The sequence below is a fragment of the Dermochelys coriacea genome, chromosome 4, assembly GCF_009764565.3.
Source record: "Dermochelys coriacea isolate rDerCor1 chromosome 4, rDerCor1.pri.v4, whole genome shotgun sequence".
In the NCBI taxonomy this organism is placed as follows: Eukaryota; Metazoa; Chordata; order Testudines; family Dermochelyidae; genus Dermochelys; species Dermochelys coriacea.
In genome coordinates this window covers 130,199,299-130,221,429 of record NC_050071.1, presented here as the reverse complement: position 1 = coordinate 130,221,429, position 22,131 = coordinate 130,199,299, and the positions used below count along the sequence as shown (strand labels likewise).

The following is a 22,131-nucleotide window of genomic DNA, read 5'->3' as shown; positions in this document are numbered from 1 at the left end:
TGCAGTGCAGCCCAATCTTTCTCTGTCGTTCTCCTTATGATGCCTGAGGTCAGCAAAGCCTCATCTAGTTCAAAGGAGAGCAGAGGAAGGCCATGAGCAGCATGAGTGGATAGGTGAGAATGAGGATAGAGGGGAGGCTAGGCCATACTCACTGAAGCAAAGGAAGTTCAGTAAGGGAGAGCAATCAACAGGTCTGCTGCTGCTGCCGCCACTGAGAAGAGAGGAGGAGGAAAATTAGAAATTTCAGTTGAGGTCCCCTTGAAGCTTTTAGAAAAGAGAAATGTTTCTCTGCCTCTTATTATGGACATACGGGGGGATATTATTTAACTCTGAGAACACAGCACACGTTTCCTACATTTTGTCTTGTCTGGTTGCACTGATAAATATTCACCACCACAGCAATGTAGTATTTTAAACAGTTTTGAATCAGTGAGGACAGCTGCCAGCAAATCTTTTATGGATCATCCATTTCAATAGCCGTGGTTCCTCAAACAAACAGAGTCATTCATTCAAATACCCTTTTCCTTCTGCAGCTTTGCATAAGGCTGAACCCCAACCTATTGGGGATGGATTTGGCCACAGTGATCCATGCATTTACGACCAGTGGGATATAGTCAATATTGCAGTGCACTGGACTTAGAAAAACATATAATGATTGGCCCAAGCTACCCAAGGGCCTGCTTGACTCTCCAAACACTCTTGACCTCCCTCTCTGTTACATTCCTCTTGAACTACAGAACGGTGACAAGGCTTTCTCTGCAACTGGCCCAGGTTTGTAGAACTAACCGCTGAGGGAGATCAGATTGGCCATGGATCACAGCACTTCAGAATGGAATGTGACACTTACCTCTTTGGCTTCATGCCACAATCTTTTATAAAGAAAGGGTAATGGAAGAGAAGGAAACAGTGATCTGTAGAACTGGTACAATTTTTTAAGCATTCAGGACAAGGAATTTCTCTCATTTCATTTGGTTTTTAATTTGGTTTTGCAGACAGGGCACCGGACTGGCACTCAGGAGACCAAAATTCTGTTTGGGACTCCACTGACCTTCTCTCTGACACTGGGCTGGTCATTTCACCTCTCTGTGCCTCAGACCATTTATGTCTTGTCGTCTTAAACTGTAGTATGTTCAGAGCAGAGCCTGTCTCTCATTATTTGTTTGTACAGCACCTAGCACACATCTTGGTTGGGGGCCAGTAAACACTACTATAATACAAATAAACAACAATAAAAGATCATTATTGGAAAGAGCAAGCAAGTAAACTTTGTCATTAAAACTTATCAGCCCAGTCACAATCTCACAAGGCTCCCCTAATAAATCTTTTCTTTCTCTAATTTCTATCTATCCCTTTATACAAAGAAGCTGAATTCCCACAATAAAATAATCTTAGCAAGATTTTAACTCCCAGATATCTGAATGGCTAATATGTAATATGAAATGAGAACATTCAGAGATATTCTAACTTCATGTACTTTGTAGGCAGTACCTAAATATGCCATGACATCTTGTAAAACTACTATTTATGGGGTAGCATAAACAGAGTTATAGACCCATCACCGCTAAATGATTGTCACTAGTTATAGTTTTACACAAAGTGTCTGTTTTGCCACCTAGTGGTTGTTGTTGAGAAATTAATTTTGTTTGTACCTCCATCATTCCACTTCTGGACACAGACAAACACAGATAACCTGCTAAATCTGTCAGATTTTGGAGATAAGTAAAACATGCAACAGCAGTACACTCAATGAGCAACAATTAGAGAAAAATTACAGTTAAAACTAACTATAAAATTTAACATGCACTGCACTTAAAACACAGCACAGAAGTCCCTATAGAAGCATTTGCATCCTTACCAGTGTTAGCAAATCAGAGCCTGAATACAGCCACAGGTTAAAACAGTCGCTAATCTCAAAGGTGGGAATTTTAGAAAGCAAGGATTCAGCATTCTGAATTTGTACCTGTTCTAACTAGCAAAGAGCTGCCTGAAAAAGAGTTTAGATCATGCCTCATAGTGAAGCCAAAGTTTTGGGGCTGCATTCAGCTGTGGTTTGGGAGACTCAGATTTCAGAGTCTGGTTTCGATGAACACTAGCATGCATAGCCTGAGGCACCAAGAGTAAGAAACCAAGTGTAAGCTTTCTCTGGTTTATTACTTTTTAGCATATTTAAGGTGTCAGACTTACAGCACCATTGACTGACATCTCCTGCCCATAGAACAAGTGCAATGGAAACAAGCTTTCTTTCCCACCACTGACCTCAGCATTGAGAGATGGGTGCCCAATTGTGGTGATGTGGACACCTGTCTACTAAAAGATGGGCAGAAATTAGTTGCCCATCAACAAGTTGTTCAGAGATGTTGCATGAGGACTGCAGGATTTCTCAATGGCAAGGCTCTAAAATGCTGTCCCTTTAAACCTCTACACATCCAGCTGAGAAGCAGCTAGTCCAAACCCCTGCCAGAGCAACAAAATGTCCAGGTATAGTCCAAAATCTCAAAGAATCAACCTATTCTCTGGGCTCAACCCTTTCCTGGGATTCCAAATTACTTTTCTCCATCTCTAGCATCAAGCACTCTCCTGCCAACCAATCTGCTTGAACTCTAGTCTTTGGTGCTTCAGCCTTCACAGGAGCCAGCCTACCAATCTGTGCCCTGTAGCTTCTTCACCAGCCTAAACACTCTAGTTATAAGGCTCAGGTGTCTGTTGAGTTATCACCTGGTTTTTTTTAGTCCTGCCCTCTCTGGCCACCCAAGTGAAGAAAAAGTCCCCCCCCAACCCCCCGCCACCATTACCCCATCACATGAGAGTAATTATTTATCCTAAGTGGCTGTTCTCTAGTATTTGGAATTTTTGGTAATCGATATTGGGGTATTTTCAAATGTGTTAGGTGATTTAGGCATTTAAGTCCCATTTTCATAAGTGCCGGAGTCATTTAGCAGCTTTTGTCCCATTGATTTCCAATGAGTCTTAGGCCCTTAATGCCAAATTTTTAAAGGCATCTATAAGGCAGATAGGTGCCAAGCAGGATTTTCAAAAGCACCTATAACAGGGTAGGTGCCTAATTTCCATTGAATGTCCCACTGAAATGGGAACCTAGGCTCCTAAGATCAGTAATGGCTGAAAGTTACCCTCAAATGGCTGTTCAGTGAACTATGTGAAGAAAGATATTGGTGCCAGTCTAGACCTTAATTTACAGCTGTTGACATCACAAACACAACAAACAGTTATTAACAACTGGTACCTTTGCTGACCGTTGATCAGATCCCTCCAGGTCAGGAATGAAACACGGTTGGGATCAGAACAGTGTAGGAAATCTTGCACCACTGCGACCAGAGCTGGACATAATATATGGAGATAGTTCTTCAGTCTCTAATGATGGTTAAATATAGCTCCTGAACACAAGTGAAGTCTACATTTAAAAGAGAATGACTGTATTGGCATTATAAACAAATTTTATTTGAGGTAGCCTGTAAAAACCTCAGAGTGTGGGATACATGCAGCAATCCAAAGTCGACACAACAGGTCTCCCTTATAGAGTTTCTTATTTTTTCTGTGGGGCTGGACCCCTTTCTACCACATTAGTTACTGTTACAAAGCTGTGCCTCTATATATGGGATTTACAGGTGGTGAATTAGTCTAAAAGCCGAAGTATGCAGATGAATGTCTTTTTTCTTTTTATAGCCCTGTACTCCCTCACCCTGTGCCTCCTACAGCCTGGATGGGATTCAGTGACCAAAATTATTGTTCTGTAGAAAAAAGGCAACTCCCCAAACCTTGAATGCTGGGTCTCTATTTTTTTAGGTTACCTTTAAAATCTATGCTCCCATAGATGCATTTAAAAATATATAAATTTTTGCTGTTTTCCTGCCTTGGTTTCTCGAGCTGAGGTTTGTCTGGTTAGTATTTTCCAACCACCTTTTGTCCTTTTCAGATTGAATTTGAAAGAATAAGACAGATAAGCAGTTAAACATTTTGTAAGTACCATACATTTTCAAGGACTTGGCCTGCTCAAAGAATAATCTATATTGTCCTGGAAGTGTTTCACTGGATTGCCTTGCATTATCTAGACCATATTTTACTTTGTATAGTGTCCTTGATGTGCGGTGTCACAAAATGCTTTACAGAGAGAGCATCAGCAGAAACCTAAAGGCAAAGTTTCAGAGTAGCAGCCGTGTTAGTCTGTATCAGCAAAAAGAAAAGGAGAACTTGTGGCACCTTCGAGACTAACAAATTTATTTGAGCATAAGCTTTCGTGAGCTACAGTTCACTTCATCAGATGCATTCATCTGATGAAGTGAGCTGTAGCTCACGAAAGCTTATGCTCAAATAAATTTGTTTGTCTCGAAGGTGCCACAAGTCCTGCTTTTCCTTCTAAAGGCAAAGAAAGTTTCAGAGATTAAAGAGACAAAGTTCTACAAAGAGGGTTTGGGGGAGAAAGTTCCACAGTGATAAGGGTGATTCCAAACTCACAAGAGGCTGGATGTGTGATCAGCGTGTTAGAGTGCAGAGAGCTCAGGGAGAGTTGTAAACCAGGTCAATGCTGAATTGGATATAGAGATTGACACTCAACAACGAACATGATCTGTACGAATACTTTTCAATGAAAGTGAGTATTCTGATTGTAGCATTCCAGGTCTCTGGAAAATCAGGGAGAAATTACTTCAGAATAATATGAGAGAGAGAATTGTAATAGCTGAGGCACAAAGTGATTGAACAGAGGTGCAGTAGGGTTAAGATAAGGATGAATTCTTTTAACAGTGCATGGGTAGGCAGATGCATAATCAAGGGAGATATGAGTAAGAAAAGAGACTGAGGTCTAGGAAAAAGCCACTACTTCTGGTACTTAAGCACATGCTGAAGTGCTTAACAGAATCAGGGCCAAAGTGATAATGGAGCTAGTCATAAGATTAAAGAGGGCTTTTACCAAGTTTTTGAAGCTTGCATGACTTTGCAGGAAGTTCTGGTTAGCTGAGGAAATAACAGTCAATACAGTCTTGTAGATAGGAAATATAGATAACAGCAAAAGAATCAGGAGAGATAAATTATATGATTTTGTTTGCTTGTGAATAATCACAGTTAAAGCTAGATTTCAGATGAGAAGGCGACCAAAACAAAAAGACAATATAAAGCGGAAAGAACACTTGACACAGTGCATTTGGGGAAGAAATAAAAAGGAAAACAAGATGGAGAGTTGGCTTGATTACGGTGTGTAAGTACATTCACCGTGAGAAAATAGTCAAGCTGATGGCCTTTTGGAGAGGCAGGCTTTAGTCACAGACAAGTTATTGGGCTCAATACAATGGTAACTGGGTGAAATGCAATGGCTTATGATATGCAGGTCAGACCAGATGATCTGATAGTCTCTTCTGGCCTTAACATTATATGAAAAATACCATGTACTAGAAGGCTTTTCAAATTAGCAGAGAAAGGCCAAACAAGAACCTATAGCTGAAAGCCGAAGCTAGACAAATTTAAAATTGGATAGAGGGCATATATTTTTAAGTCAGGGCGAGTACCGTTGCAATAAACTATGACGGGAAGTGGTGGATTCTTCATCTCTTGAGGTCATCAAATCAAGAGAGGATGCCCTTCTGGGAGATATGCTTTAGTCAAATACAAGTTATTAGGCTCAGTGCAGGAGTAACTGGGTGAAATTCAATGGCCTATGTTATACAGGAGGTCAGGCTTCGTTATTTAATAATTAGCTCCCTTCTGACTTTAAAATCTGTGACTGAATTTATGAATCAGCAAGAGAGGTAGGAGTTGGCTGAATAGAAGAGATGACTGGCAGTGTCATCTTTTAACTCAAGAAAGAGAGAGTGAGAGTACTGAAACATCTATTATTAAACATGAGAAGATCGTTGACAGAGGTAAGGAATAAGCTGTTAAGTACTCAGAGTTGGGGAGTCCCAGTGGTATGAAAAGCATGCTTGATTCATTCAAGGTGGGAGTGCTGGATCAGAAATTAACAAAACACTTCCTCCAAAACTTTGTTGAGGAAATGAAGCCCTGAAGTTGGTTATTATACCAGCCCTCATTTTTACACATCAGGGTGTTTAGACTGTTAACTCTGTAGCTACTGATGTTTGTAAAATAAATTTGTATTCTATAAAGAAGAGGAAATAACTAATTCAAAGATTTAAAAAAGCTAAAACTTAAGAGGCTTGAGGGCCTCTAGCTCACAGATAATTTACAATTCAACAACAAGCTAAAGTAATACATATTCGTATAAAAGAACCGAGCATTTAATGAATGGAAAAGGAAAGTCTTACACACTGCATGCATCAGTGGATTTGCTTAGGCTCTGATCCTGAAAATGCCTTCTGCACAAGTTCAATTTTAAACATAGAATCACAGAACTGGAAGGGACCTCTAGAGATCATCTAGTCCAGTCCCCTGCATTCATGGCAGGACTAAGTATTATCTAGACCATCCCGGACATGTCTGTCTAACCTGCTCTTAAAAATCTCCAATGATGCAGATTCCACAACCTCCCTAGGCAATTTATTCCAGTGCTTAACCACTCTGACAGAAAGTTTTTCCTAATGTCCAACTTAAACCACCCTTGCTGCAATTTAAGCCAATTGTTTCTTGTCCTAGCCTCAGAGGCTGAAAACAACAATTCTTTCCCTCCTCCTTGTAACAACCTTTTATGTAACAACTTGAAAACTGTTATCACGTCCTGCCTCAATCTTCTCTTCTCCAGACTAAACAAATCCAATTTTCTCAATCTTCCCTCATAGGTCATGTTTTCTAGACCTTTAATCATTTTTGTTGATCTTCTCTGGACTTTCTCCAATTTGTCCACATCCTTCCTGAAATGGGACACCCAGAACTGGACGCAAAACTCCAGTTGAGGCCTAATCAGCGCTGAATAGAGCAGAAGAATTACTTCTCATGTCCTGCTTATAACTCTTGCTAATACAGCCCAGAATGATGTTTGCTTTTTTCGCAAGTGTTACACTGTTGACTCATATTTAGCTTGTGTTCCACTATGACCCTTCAGCAGTATTTCTTCCTAGGAAGTTTTTCCCATTTTTTATGTGTGCAACTGATTGTTCCTTCCTAAGTGGAGTACTTAGCATTCTCCCTTATTGAATTTCATCTGATTTACTTCAGACCATTTTTCCAGATCATTTTGAATTTTAAACCTGTCCTCTATAGCACTTGCAACCCCTCCCAGCTTGGTATTGTCCGCAAACTTTATAAAAGTGTACTCTCTATACCATTAACTAAATCATTGATTATTTCCATCAAAGTCAATGGACAACATACATGCTTGCTGTCAAGCACATGAATATTTGCAAATCTGGGACTTAATTTCTCCCTGCTGTGGATTAACTGTATGCTCTAAACAAACTCTTTCCCCTGCTCTATATATTGTTACCTTCATTTCCCTTTTGTTGGTCTATTTACTGGTTCACTGGGAAAAAAAAAACACGTTACTGGTCTGAACTGCATGCGAACAGATGGCCAATGGAGGTGTAAGATAGGCAGGGGCGCCTCTACCAATTTTGCTACCCCAAGCAGCTGCCGCTGAATTGTCGCTGCTGCCCAAAAGCCGCCGCTGCGGGAAAAGCAGAGGAGCTGCTGCCAAATTGCTGCCGCGGGACACAAACTGCCCCCCATTCTGAATGCTGCTCCAAGCACCTGCCTGGAAAGCTGGTGCCTGGAGCCAGCCCTGAAGATAGGGGCAAGTCTTGATATCCCAAGGCAATCACCCTGACTGGGCCTGTCTGTGATTTAGTGCCCCCTAAAGTTATATATTTACTTTCATATATATGTCAAAGCAAAACTTGGAGATTTACAAAGATTATTCCCGAGCATAAACTATTGGATTCTAAAACCAAAATCCTACTCACATCATAAGGCCCCGGGTGATTTTCTGAAAGTTCCTGGCCAGGAGATTAATTGGAATTGTCTGTACTGCAGTAGCTTGCAGTATTACCTCTGTGCTTTCTCGGGAGGGTGTAGAAATGAGCTTGTTATTGCCACGGTAAACCGTCTCAGTGAAATCCTGGCCTTAGTGAATTCAAAAGCAAAACCCCAATTGACTTCAATGGGACCAGGATTTCACTTTCTGACTTTTGATTTTCTCTAATCAACATTCTGGATAGTTCTCTGAAAACATCCACTCAATGTGCAGCAGCAGCCAAAAAAGCAAACAATGTTGGGAATCATTAAGAAAGGGATAGATAATAAGACAGAAAATATCATATTGCTTCTATATAAATCCATAGTACGCTCACATCTTGAATACTGTGTGCAGATGTGGTTGCCCATCTCAAAAAAAGACAGTAGAATTGGAAAAGGTACAGAAAAGGGCAACAAAAATGTGTAGGGGTATGGAACAGCTGCCATGAGGAGAGATTAATAAGACTGGGACTTTTCAGCTTGGAAAAAAGATGACTAAAGGGGGATACGATAGAGGTCTATAAAATCTTGACCGGTGTGGAGAAAGTGAATAAGGAAGTGTTATTTACTCCCTTTCATAACACAAGAATTAGGGGTCATCAAATGAAATTAATAGGCAGCAGGTTTAAGAGAAACAAAGGCAAGTATTTTTTCCACACAACGCACAGTCAACCTGTGGAACTCCATGCCAGAGGATGTTGTGAAGGCCAAGACTATAAGAGGGTTCATAAAAGAACGAAGCAAGTTCATGGAGGATAGGTCCATCAATGGCTATTAGCCAGGATAGGCAGAGATGGTGTCGGAAGCTGGGAATGGGAAACAGGGGAGGGATCACTTGATGATTACCCATTCTGTTCATTCCCTCTGGGGCACCTGGCATTGGCCATTTTGGAAGACAGAATGCTGGGCTAGATGGACCTCTGGTCTGACCCAGAATGGCCGTCACGTTGTTCCATATTTGCGGAGAATAAATAACAAATAAAATAGATATGGCTTAGAAAGATTCCTTTTAAGATTTGCTTTCCACTATTCTGAGTTAGCTTCTTGCAATAGCTAAAAATAAAACCATACAAGATAAGATGCCAATTGGAAGGCATGAGATGCACTGTCCTAGGGATGAGGGTTCCACGACCACTGCTCCGAAGAGATGGAAGAGGGTGGTGGTGGTTGAGGACTCTCTCCTCAGGGGGACCGAGTCATCTATTTGCCGCCCCGACCGGGAAAACCGAGAAGTCTGCTGCTTCTCAGGACCTAGGATTCACAATGTGACGGAGAGACTGCTGAGACTCATCAAGCCCTTGGATCGCTACCCTTCCTGCTTCTCCACATGGGCACCTATGATACTGCCAAAAATGACCTTGCACAGATCACTGCAGACTACGTGGCTCTGGGAAGAAGGATAAAGGAGTTTGAGGTGCAAGTGGTGTTTTCATCCATCCTCCCCATTGAAGGAAAAGGCCTAGGTAGAGACCGTCGAATCGTGGAAGTCAACGAATGGCTATGCAGGTAGTATCGGAGAGAAGGCTTTGGATTCTTTGACCATGGGCTGGTGTTCCAAGAAGGAGAAGTGGTAGGCTCCACCTAATGAAGAGAAGGAAGAGCATCTTCGCAAGCAGGATGGCTAACCTAGTGAGGAGGGCTTTAAACTAGGTTCAGCGAGGGAAGGAGACCAAAGCTCTGAGGTAAGTGGGAACGTGGAATACCGGGAGGAAGCATGAGAAGGAGAGTGCGAGAGGGGAGGGCTCCTGCCTCATACTAAGAAAGCAGGACAAACAGCAAGTTATCTCAAGTGTCATACACAAATGCAAAAAGCAAAGGAGTACTTGTGGCACCTTAGAGACTAACAAATTTATTAGAGCATAAGCTTTCGTGAGCTACAGCTCACTTCATCGGATGCATTTGGTGGAAAAAACAGAGGGGAGATTTATATACACACACACAGAGAACATGAAACAATGGGTTTATCATACACACTGTAAGGAGAGTGATCACTTAAGATGAGCCATCACCAGCAGCAGGGGGGGGAAGGAGGAAAACCTTTCATGGTGACAAGCAGGTAGGCTAATTCCAGCAGTTAACAAGAATATCAGAGGAACAGTGGGGGGTGGGGTGGGAGGGAGAAATACCATGGGGAAATAGTTTTACTTTGTGTAATGACTCATCCATTCCCAGTCTCTATTCAAGCCTAAGTTAATTGTATCCAGTTTGCAAATTAATTCCAATTCAGCAGTCTCTCGTTGGAGTCTGTTTTTGAAGCTTTTTTGTTGAAGTATAGCCACTCTTAGGTCTGTGATCGAGTGACCAGAGAGATTGAAGTGTTCTCCAACTGGTTTTTGAATGTTATAATTCTTGACGTCTGATTTGTGTCCATTCATTCTTTTACGTAGAGACTGTCCAGTTTGGCCAATGTACATGGCAGAGGGGCATTGCTGGCACATGATGGCATATATCACATTGGTAGATGCACAGGTGAACGAGCCTCTGATGGTGTGGCTGATGCTCAAGAAACTCCCTGAAAAAGCACAAGAACAAATCCGCACAGACACACCCCTGGAGCCAGGACCTGGGGTATTCTATCTGCTACCCAAGATCCATAAACCTGGAAATCCTGGACGCCCCATCATCTCAGGCATTGGCACCCTGAAAGCAGGATTGTCTGGCTATGTAGACTCCCTCCTCAGGCCCTTCGTTACCAGCACTCCCAGCTATCTTCGAGACACCACCGATTTCCTGAGGAAACTACAGTCCATTGGTGATCTTCCTAAAAACACCATCCTAGCCACTATGGATGTAGAAGCCCTCTACACCAACATTCCACACAAAGATGGACTACAAGCCGTCAGGAACAGTATCCCCGATACTGTCACGGCTAACCTGGTGGCAGAACTTTGTGACTTTGTCCTGACCCATAACTATTTCACATTTGGTGACAATGTATACCTTCAAATGCGATGGGTACCCGCATGGCCCCACAGTATGCCAACATTTTTATGGCTGACTTAGAACAACGCTTCCTCAGCTCTCGTTCCCTAATGCCCCTACTCTACTTGCGCTACATTGATGACATCTTCATCATCTGGACCCATGGAAAAGAAGCTCTTGAGGAATTCCACCATGATTTCAACAATTTCCATCCCACCATCAACCTCAGCCTGGACCAGTCCACACAAGAGATCCACTTCCTGGACACTACGGTGCTAATAAGCGATGGTCACATAAACACCACCCTATATCGGAAACCTACTGACCGCTATTCCTACCTACATGCCTCTAGCTTTCATCCAGATCATACCACTCGATCCATTGTCTACAGCCAAGCGCTACGATATAACCGCATTTGCTCCAACCCCTCAGACAGAGACAAACACCTACAAGATCTCTATCATGCATTCCTACAACTACAGTACCCACCTGCTGAAGTGAAGAAACAGATTGACAGAGCCAGAAGAGTACCCAGAAGTCACCTACTACAGGACAGGCCCAACAAAGAAAACAACAGAACGCCACTAGCCATCACCTTCAGCCCCCAACTAAAACCCCTCCAACGCATCATCAAGGATCTACAACCTATCCTGAAGGACGAGCCATCGCTCTCTCAGATCTTGGGAGACAGACCAGTCCTTGCTTACAGACAGCCCCCCAATCTGAAGCAAATACTCACCAGCAACCACACACCACACAACAGAACCACTAACCCAGGAACCTATCCTTGCAACAAAGCCCGTTGCCAACTCTGTCCACATATCTATTCAGGGGATACCATCATAGGGCCTAATCACATCAGCCACACCATCAGAGGCTCGTTCACCTGTGCATCTACCAATGTGATATATGCCATCATGTGCCAGCAATGCCCCTCTGCCATGTACATTGGCCAAACTGGACAGTCTCTACGTAAAAGAATGAATGGACACAAATCAGACGTCAAGAATTATAACATTCAAAAACCAGTTGGAGAACACTTCAATCTCTCTGGTCACTCGATCACAGACCTAAGAGTGGCTATACTTCAACAAAAAAGCTTCAAAAACAGACTCCAACGAGAGACTGCTGAATTGGAATTAATTTGCAAACTGGATACAATTAACTTAGGCTTGAATAGAGACTGGGAATGGATGAGTCATTACACAAAGTAAAACTATTTCCCCATGGTATTTCTCCCTCCCACCCCACCCCCCACTGTTCCTCTGATATTCTTGTTAACTGCTGGAATTAGCCTACCTGCTTGTCACCATGAAAGGTTTTCCTCCTTCCCCCCCCTGCTGCTGGTGATGGCTCATCTTAAGTGATCACTCTCCTTACAGTGTGTATGATAAACCCATTGTTTCATGTTCTCTGTGTGTGTGTATATAAATCTCTCCTCTGCTTTTTCCACCAAATGCATCCGATGAAGTGAGCTGTAGCTCACGAAAGCTTATGCTCTAATAAATTTGTTAGTCTCTAAGGTGCCACAAGTACTCCTTTTCTTTTTGCGAATACAGACTAACACGGCTGCTACTCTGAATACAGTCCATTGGTGATCTTCCTAAAAACACCATCCTAGCCACTATGGATGTAGAAGCCCTCTACACCAACATTCCACACAAAGATGGACTACAAGCCGTCAGGAACAGTATCCCCGATATTGTCACGGCTAACCTGGTGGCTGAACTTTGTGACTTTGTCCTGACCCATAACTATTTCACATTTGGTGACAATGTATACCTTCAAATCAGCGGCACTGCGATGGGTACCCGCATGGCCCCACAGTATGCCAACATTTTTATGGCTGACTTAGAACAACGCTTCCTCAGCTCTCGTCCCCTAATGCCCCTACTCTACTTGCGCTACATTGATGACATCTTCATCATCTGGACCCATGGAAAAGAAGCTCTTGAGGAATTCCACCATGATTTCAACAATTTCCATCCCACCATCAACCTCAGCCTGGACCAGTCCACGCAAGAGATCCACTTCCTGGACACTATGGTGCTAATAAGCGATGGTCACATAAACACCACCCTATATCGGAAACCTACTGACCGCTATTCCTACCTACATGCCTCTAGCTTTCATCCAGATCATACCACTCGATCCATTGTCTACAGCCAAGCGCTACGATATAATCGCATTTGCTCCAACCCCTCAGACAGAGACAAACACCTACAAGATCTCTATCATGCATTCCTACAACTACAATACCCACCTGCTGAAGTGAAGAAACAGATTGACAGAGCCAGAAGAGTACCCAGAAGTCACCTACTACAGGACAGGCCCAACAAAGAAAACAACAGAACGCCACTAGCCATCACCTTCAGCCCCCAACTAAAACCTCTCCAATACATCATCAAGGATCTACAACCTATCCTGAAGGACGAGCCATTGCTCTCTCAGATCTTGGGAGACAGACCAGTCCTTGCTTACAGACAGCCCCCCAATCTGAAGCAAATACTCACCAGCAACCACACACCACACAACAGAACCACTAACCCAGGAACCTATCCTTGCAACAAAGCCCGTTGCCAACTCTGTCCACATATCTATTCAGGGGATACCATCATAGGGCCTAATCACATCAGCCACACTATCAGAGGCTCGTTCACCTGCGCATCTACCAATGTGATATATGCCATCATGTACCAGCAATGCCCCTCTGCCATGTACATTGGCCAAACTGGACAGTCTCTACGTAAAAGAATGAATGGACACAAATCAGACGTCAAGAATTATAACATTCAAAAACCAGTTGGAGAACATTTCAATCTCTCTGGTCACTCGATCACAGACCTAAGAGTGGCTATCCTTCAACAAAAAAGCTTCAAAAACAGACTCCAACGAGAGACTGCTGAATTGGAATTAATTTGCAAACTGGATACAATTAACTTAGGCTTGAATAGAGACTGGGAATGAATGAGTCATTACACAAAGTAAAACTATTTCCCCATGGTATTTCTCCCTCCCACCCCACCCCCCACTGTTCCTCTGATATTCTTGTTAACTGCTGGAATTAGCCTACCTGCTTGTCACCATGAAAGGTTTTCCTCCTTTCCCCCCCCTGCTGTTGGTGATGGCTTATCTTAAGTGATCACTCTCCTTACAGTGTGTATGATAAACCCATTGTTTCATGTTCTCTGTGTGTGTGTGTGTATATATAAATCTCTTCTCTGTTTTTTCCACCAAATGCATCCGATGAAGTGAGCTGTAGTTCACGAAAGCTTATGCTCTAATAAATTTGTTAGTCTCTAAGGTGCCACAAGTACTCCTTTTCTTTTTGCGAATACAGACTAACACGGCTGCTACTCTGAAACACAAATGCAAGAAGCTTGGAAAACAAGCAGAGAGAACTGGAAGTCCTGGCACAGTCAAGGAATTATGATGTGATTGGAATAACAGAGACTTGGTGGGATAACTCACATGACTGGAGTACTATCATGGATGGATATAAATTATTCAGGAGGGACAGGCAGGGCAGAAAAGGTGTGGGAGGTGCATTGTATGTAAGAGAGCAGTATGACTGCTCAGAGCTCCGGTATGAAACTGGAGAAAAACGTGAGTGTCTCTGGATTAAGTTTAGAAGTGTGAGTAACAAGTCTGGTGGGAGTCTGCTATAGACCACCGGACCAGGGGCATGAGGTGGACGAGGCTTTCTTCCGGCAACTAACGGAAGTTACTACATCGCAGGCACTGGTTCTCATGGGAGACTTCAATCACCCCGATATCTGCTGGAAGAGCAATACAGCGGTGCACAGACAATCCAGGAAGTTTTTGGACAGTGTAGGGGACAATTTCCTGGTGCAAGTGCTGGAGGAACCAACTAGGGGCAGAGCTCTTCTTGACCTGCTGCTCACAAACCGGGAAGAATTAGTAGGGGAAGCAAAAGTGGATGGGAACCTGGGAGGCAGTGACCATGAGATGGTCGAGTTCAGGATCCTGACACAGGGAAGAAAGGAAAGCAGCCAAATACGGACCCTGGACTTCAGAAAAGCAGACTTTGACTCCCTCAGAGAACTGATGGGCAGGATTCTCTGCGAGAACAACATGAGGGGGAAAGTAGTCCAGGAGAGCTGGCTGTATTTTAAAGAATCCTTATTGAGGTTACAGGGACAAACCATCCCAATGTGTAGAAAGAATAGCAAATATGGCAGGCGACCAGCTTGGCTTAACACAAAACTTAACACTTGCTGATCTTAAACACAAAAAAGAAGCTTACAAGAAGTGGAAGATTGGACAAAGTACCACGCAAGAGTATAAAAATATTGCTCGGGCATGCAGGAGTGAAATCAGGAAGGCCAAATCACACCTGGAGGTGCAGCTAGCACGAGATGTTAAGAGTAACAAGAAGGGTTTCTTCAGGTATGTTAGCAATAAGAAGAAAGTCAAGGAAAGTGTGGGCCCCTTACTGAATGAGGGAGGCAACCTAGTGACAGAGGATGTGGAAAAAGCTAATGTACTCAATGCTTTTTTTGCCTCTGTCTTCATGAACAAAGTCAGCTCCCAGACTACTGCAATGGGCAGCACAGCATGGTGAGGAGATGAGCAGCCCTCTGTGAAGAAAGAAGTGGTTCGGGACTATTTAGAAAAGCTAGACAAGCACAAGTCCATGGGGCTGGATGCGCTGCATCCGAGAGTGCTAAAGGAGCTGGTGGATGTGATTGCAGAGCCATTGGCCATTATCTTTGAAAACTCATGGCGATCCGGGGAGGTCCCAGATGACTGGAAAAAAGCCATCTTTAAAAAGGGGAAAGAGGAGGATCCGGAGAACTACAGGCCAGTCAGCCTCAACTCAGTCCCTGGAAAAATCATGGAGCAGGTCCTCAAGGAATCAATACTGAAGCACTTAGAGGAGAGGAAAGTGATCAGGAACAGTCAGCATGGATTCACCAAAGGCAAGTCACGCCTGACTAATCTAAATGCCTTCTATGACAAGATAACTGGCTCTGTGGATGAGGGGAAAAGAGTGGACATGTTATTCCTTGACTTTAGCAAAGCTTTTGACACCGTCTCCCACAGTATTCTTGCCAGTAAGTTAAAGAAGTATGGGCTGGATGAATGGAAGATAAGGTGGAAAGCAAGTTGGCTAGATTGTCGGCCTCAACGGGTAGTGATCAATAGCTCCATGTCTAGTTAGCAGCCGGTATCAAGTGGAGTGCCACAAGGGTCGGTTTTGTTCAATATCTTCATAAATGATCTGGAGGATGGTGTGGATTGCACCCTCAGCAACTTTGCAGATGACACTAAACTGGGAAGAGAGGTAGATACGCTGGAGGGTAGGGATAGGATACAGAGGGACCCAGACAAATTAGAGGATTGGGCCAAAAGAAATCCGATGAGGTTGAACAAGGACAAGTGCAGAGTCCTGCACTTAGGATGGATGAATCCTATGGACCGCTACAGACTAGGGACCGAATGGCTAGGCAGCAGTTCTGCAGAAAAGGACCTAGGGGTTACAGTGGACGAGAAGCTGGATATGAGTCAACAGTGTGCGATTGTTGCCAAGAAGGCCAATGGCATTTTGGGCTGTATAAGTAGGGGCATTACCAGCAGATCAAGGGACGTGATCATTCCCCCTCTATTTAACATTGGTGAGAGGCATCATCTGGAGTACTGTGTCCAGTTTTGGGCCCCACACTACAAGAAGGATGTGGAAAAATTGGAAAACGTCCAGGCGAGGGCAACAAAAATGATTAGAGGACTGGAACACATGACTTATGAGGAGAGGCTGAGGGAACTGAGATTGTTTAGTCTGCGGAAGAGAAGAACGAGGGGGGATTTGATAGCTGCTTTCAACTACCTGAAAGGGGAGGAGTACTTGTGGCACCTTAGAGACTAACAAATTTATTAGAGCATAAGCTTTCGTGAGCTACAGCTCACTGGGATTCCAAAGAGGATGGATCTGTTCTCAGTGGTAGTGGATGACAAAATGAGGAGAAATGGTCTCAAGTTGCAGTGGGGGAGATTTAGGTTGGATATTAGGAAAAACTTTTTCACTAGGAGGGTCGTGAAACACTGGAATGCGTTACCTAGGGAGGTGGTGGAATCTCCTTCCTTAGAAGTTTTTAAGGTCAGGCTTGACAAAGTCCTGGCTGGGATGATTTAATTGGTCCTGCTTTGAGCAGGGGATTGGACTAGAAGATCTCCTGAGGCCCCTTCCAGCCCTGATATTCTATTCTATGATTCTAAGAGGACACTTGAAAACAATAATCAAAATAAATGCCAAGTGGCTCCACCCAAAATCCAACATACCTTAAAACGGTTCTGCAGTTTTGAAGGAAGTATCGTTAGGGTTTTCAATATAATTTTGTCACGCCACATCTCTCCGTGATCATAAAGTGAAATAAACCAAACAACACACAGTATTTATGTAGAACTTCCACAAAAGAAGTTTATTATTTTGTTACTGTTGTGCCCCCTCTGCTGTCTCAACAGCATAATAAATATTGTTACCATACGGTAGCTGATGATGCTGGTGCACAAAATGAGGAAGTAAATCAAAAGCTATCTTAATTTCAAACTTCATTAGAAACACAGGATAAAGATTAACATTTATGAAATGGAAAAGGGAAAAATGGTATGGAAAGAGTTTTTATTTTTCAAGCTTCCAAGAGCGTATTACAAACAACGGAGAGCAAAGTAAAGCTAGAAATGAAATACTTGACAGCGTCCTTTTAAAAATTACATCTAGTAAACCTAATAAAAGTTGAGTAAACAAACAGTTACTAGAAATAAAAAATTTTACACATATGATATTTGTCTGGGATTTTTATTTCTTTAAAATAATTCATACAAATGGTTACAGTCACAAACATGATTTTAACCAAAAATATTGCTAGCCTACCACATTACCAGGAAGGAATCAATGTAGGCAATGAAATGCTGCTACTTTTCAGTAGTCTAGTGCCTTTTTCGCAAACCACCAATAATATATACTTTAACTGGTGACAAAAAGCACAATGCTTGTTTATACAAAACCTTTTTTTTTCTTCCTCAAAATCTCTTTGCAATGTTGTCTTCATTTTGAAATAAGGGAATTCATGCCAAAATAAGGAGAAACTGTTTTTTCTTTTGTTTACTAAATCATTCTAAAAAATAAGACAAGCAGGTAGAAAAAACAATGCACTGTGTGGCGTAGAAAGAAAAATGGGAAAAATTCATTGTCCTGAGAAGTTTGCCAACTGCCTCATTTTTGGGCATGTTTTAACATATAAAAGAAAGGATTTTAATCTCAAAATTGGTTTGTTGAATGCCTCCCTTATGTGTTTTTTCCTTGTTGACAGCTAAGCAAAACAAACCCTTTTTAATGTTCTAAAAACTGTACACAGACAAGTACATTCATGATATAATTAACTACTAACTTCTTTTGCTTAACAAAGAACCCATAGGACACAGAAACAGTGAATCAGTCCACTGGACAGGGACAAGCTACAATTTATACGGAGGAAAAAACATTTCCAAATCTTCTTTTCGTCTCCCACCTTTTCCTTTTATACTGTATATTGGACCAGTTTCTAAAACAATTATTGTCTCCTCCTGTAAGTTCATGGTTTTGCCTTTATTCAAAATCCAGATTTTTTTCCACACACACTCTGAAGTTGAAGTCTCCGATGTTGGGAATGCTGTTTTCGTAGGCTACAATTGGTCACTTGGGTGGTCTCTATCAGCTTCTGGTTTGACTGTTTGGCCGGGGGAAGGAGCATGTGGTGGATGGGCTACAGCAGGAAGGCCGTGTGATAAAGACATGGGGTTAGGAACAATTCCTTCTACTGCCGTAGGTATGCCAGCTGGAGCCACGCTTACAACACCTGGGGGATACCTGCTAAGAGAGGAAAATGAGAACAATTAAAACTCAGAGATGGCTGACAGCAAAGCCCACCTGGCACAGGAATTATGCCATCTTCAAGGAGAATGGCAACAATTTTTGTTTTGTGTATGTAAAGCTCAAGATGACTGCATCATATACAGGTGTTGTTAATTAAGGTAAACAACACTTTACTTTAACCAGATTAGAAATGGGAATTTGTTAATTCCTTCATATTCCTGGCTTGCTGGTTCATCTGACAGCATGTGTGACAACACATATCAAAAACATGAACTGAAAGAGCCATTCCACTCTAAAATTATGATCCTGACCCTTCACAGTCACTGGGAGACTTACAATTGACTTCACTGGGTGCAATGTTGGATCCTATCTCCTTATTTTCCTTTCCTCTTGGCTTTTCTGAATTTCTCCTTTGGGACTGAAGCATACCAAAGGATTCTTTTGTAAAGTTTTCAAATCAGTTGAATGGGTTTCAAGATCATGTGAATCTGAAACAATGTCTTTTCTTTTAAAATAAACGTACAAACTTAGTCAACTAGGACTATGTTATAAAAACACAGTGGAGTATCTTAGTCCATGAGTAGTCTCATTTAAACCAATGGGACTACTCATGGAGTAAGGTTCTATTCAGTCTAAGAGTGGCAAAATCGAGCCCTAAAAACTGGATTTGGTTTTTGAACTTCAAACTTGCTATAGACCTTCGGCATGTGGGAAGGAATGGGGGGGGGGGGTCACAAACAAAGAACTGTGTTTGTGTTTTGTTACTTTTGCTGGGCAAGCATCAAGGTTAAATATTGTAGGGGTTTGCAAGAGAACAACATTTTCAATCTGGTTTTATAGTGGTTGTGATATTATCAGGGCACCGAAAATAGCAAATCGGCAGCTCATGGTCTCTAGATTCTATGCAGCTGACATTTCAACAACAGCTATGTGTGTCTATCCTCTTTTGTGATGTTACCAAATTTTTTTCAATCTTCAGCCAAATGCCTCCAATTCACCTTTAGGGGTTCTCTCATACCAGTCACTTATCCTATAATTCTCTCTCCCACTCCAATCATAAAAACATGCAATTGCCTTTTGTTGTCCTCAACTGGCATTGTGTTTATCCAAGGGCCTTAATGAGGGTGTTTATTTTAAAAGTAGCAGTGTAATCTGCTGGCTTATTACTCATTTAGATTAAATGGCAGAAATTACAATTGAACCCTATTGAAACTTTTCTAAATATCAGGGTGGAATTTGGCTGCAATGGCCAGCAAACTCAGAGGAGAGGAAGCAGAATGGAAGCAGCTCTTCTACTTCATCACCTAAATCCCACAGAAGATTCCCATCACAGACACTATACAACTAGAGTTGTGAATGGCTTTTGGGGAAGACATGGCAGGCCAGGAAGTTATCCGTTGGCCTGTTCACTTTGGTGGAGGCTCCCATAGATGATAATGTTGTTCCTAATGTTGGGATATCTGTTGATTTAGAGGATCATACCATCTGTAGGCCAACAAATTTAATTCCTCATCCCCCACCCACACCTAAGAGGGTACCTTCCATGGAACTCTGCAAGTGTTAATTTACCGAGTGCTTCTCTGCCCTTCCAGAGAATTTATTCCAGAATGAATTGGCAACTGAAAATGAAATTAGTTCCTACTTTCAGTACTTCAATTTGAATCTTATTAATCAAATTTACTTCAATGCCTATGAATACCTTACAACAGGGCACTGTTTTATTTATTCATCTTTAATTTTGAAAAGGCTTTATTCAATAGTGTTTTGTACAAATATTAAAATACATGTCATGAGAGGACAATAATTCTCAAATTAAAAAGACACCCCCAACATAGCCGCCCTTGCAACAAAGATTCTCCAGCTTCCAACATCAACCCCTCACAATCTGCCCATTTCTGAAATACTCATGGAAATACACTGTGCTGTCCATGTGCTCACACGGTCAACAAATTTGGGCTCTGACAAATCAGGAAGGGAGAAAATTCCAAAGTTGTGTTCTCTTCATAGAGAATTTCCTTCCAGACAGCCTCTCCCATTTAAACCATATATGTTCTAGGTTAGGAGTCTCTACTAATCACAGCTTTGTTATAAAATGGGTCTGTTTCAAACTCTGTGGAGAAAATCATGCATTGCCTGCAGAATGATATCACCTTTAATGTTTGCACAGTAAACCCAACATTTCCTATAAATCTAACATCCAAGAGTCATACAATTACTCTTTTGTCCTGAATCTTAACTGGGCGTTATATCAACCAGAATACTGATAACATGTCTCTTTGCTGATGCCACACTAATAATGCTTCTGTACCCCCAATTTATTTTGCCATGAACTTCTGGTAAATTCTGTCTCGTTACATTATTTTCCCTAATTCAACTATAACAGTGTTATTCCAACCTTTTAATCAATCTTACCTTTAAACAAATGCATGTAAATTCAGGAGTCATTTTATATATGCACGTGGCATTTGCAGCCCCGTTGCTTCACTGTTTCATTCTCTCTTACACTGTTAATCAGCAGATGAATTCTATCCAGAGCCTTACAGTCCCTCTCTCCCAACCCTTCATCTCTGGCATCAATAATCCAAAAAACAAGCCAGGTAATTGTGTCAAACTAATCTAATTGCCCCAGCAAAACCAAGACATAACTGATCTCACCTTTGTCAAGATGCTCCCCCGCACATAGCACTTTATAACAAAATCTCTAACTTTCTGACCTGGGATTAACAATCAACTGTTTACCCATTTTCAATTTAATCCACTTTATTATTATTTACATTGTAATAGCGCCTAGAGGCTCCAGCCCCACTGGGCTAGGTGCTGTACAAACACATGACAAGAGAATGTCTCCATCCCAAAGTGTTTATAATTTAAGTAAAGACTTTCTCTTCCAGGCAGACTGTGTGAATCACTCTTTAAATACTCTTTAACATGCTATTCATTGTATAATTTATTCCAGTACAGGTAACAACAATAATATCTAAAGTATGGTTATGCTATTCTTGTCTGTATCTGTTTGAAGGCAGAAGACATTTTAACATCTGTAAACTGCATCATCTCTGTGTCTACTGTGGGTCATGTCAATGTATCTGGCTGTATCTTGCACTTTGTGTCACAGTAAACAGAGGTGTATTATTTAGTAAGTACTCCAATAATGAATACACAACAACAATACATCACAGTGCATGCCTCTATTTTACCTAAGAATTAAGACCATTACATATAGGTTGGTTTCTTTCCATTTTTCTTAAATAATTCATCAAACTTCTCAGGTACATCATTAATCTTTGCTTCTGGAACAGTAACTACAGTCCTCTTTGCCTGACCTTCTTAACAGACCGGCTATCCATGCTTAGCATACAATAAATGAGAGATTTCTTTTCTGCAGGATATTATGATTTTCAAAAGGCATTTGATCTGGATTA

At 41.9% G+C, this 22,131-nt stretch overlaps 1 protein-coding gene across 16 annotated transcripts in view; it reads right to left on the bottom strand.

The window, feature by feature from the left end:
• Positions 1 to 17,459: 17,459 nt before the first annotated feature.
• Positions 17,460 to 22,131, bottom strand: part of CTBP1 (C-terminal binding protein 1) — a 416,082-nt gene continuing 411,410 nt past the window's right edge. For 13 of the 16 annotated variants that reach the window (XM_038399424.2, XM_043512676.1, XM_038399425.1 and 10 more), the window contains one exon: positions 17,460 to 18,706. In XM_038399424.2, the coding sequence (XP_038255352.1) occupies positions 18,520 to 18,706 (187 nt within the window). In that variant the 3' untranslated portion in view covers positions 17,460 to 18,519. The remainder of the gene's footprint in view (positions 18,707 to 22,131) is intronic. The other 3 variants (XM_043512677.1, XM_038399421.2, XM_043512682.1) reach the window with 1 other exon arrangement.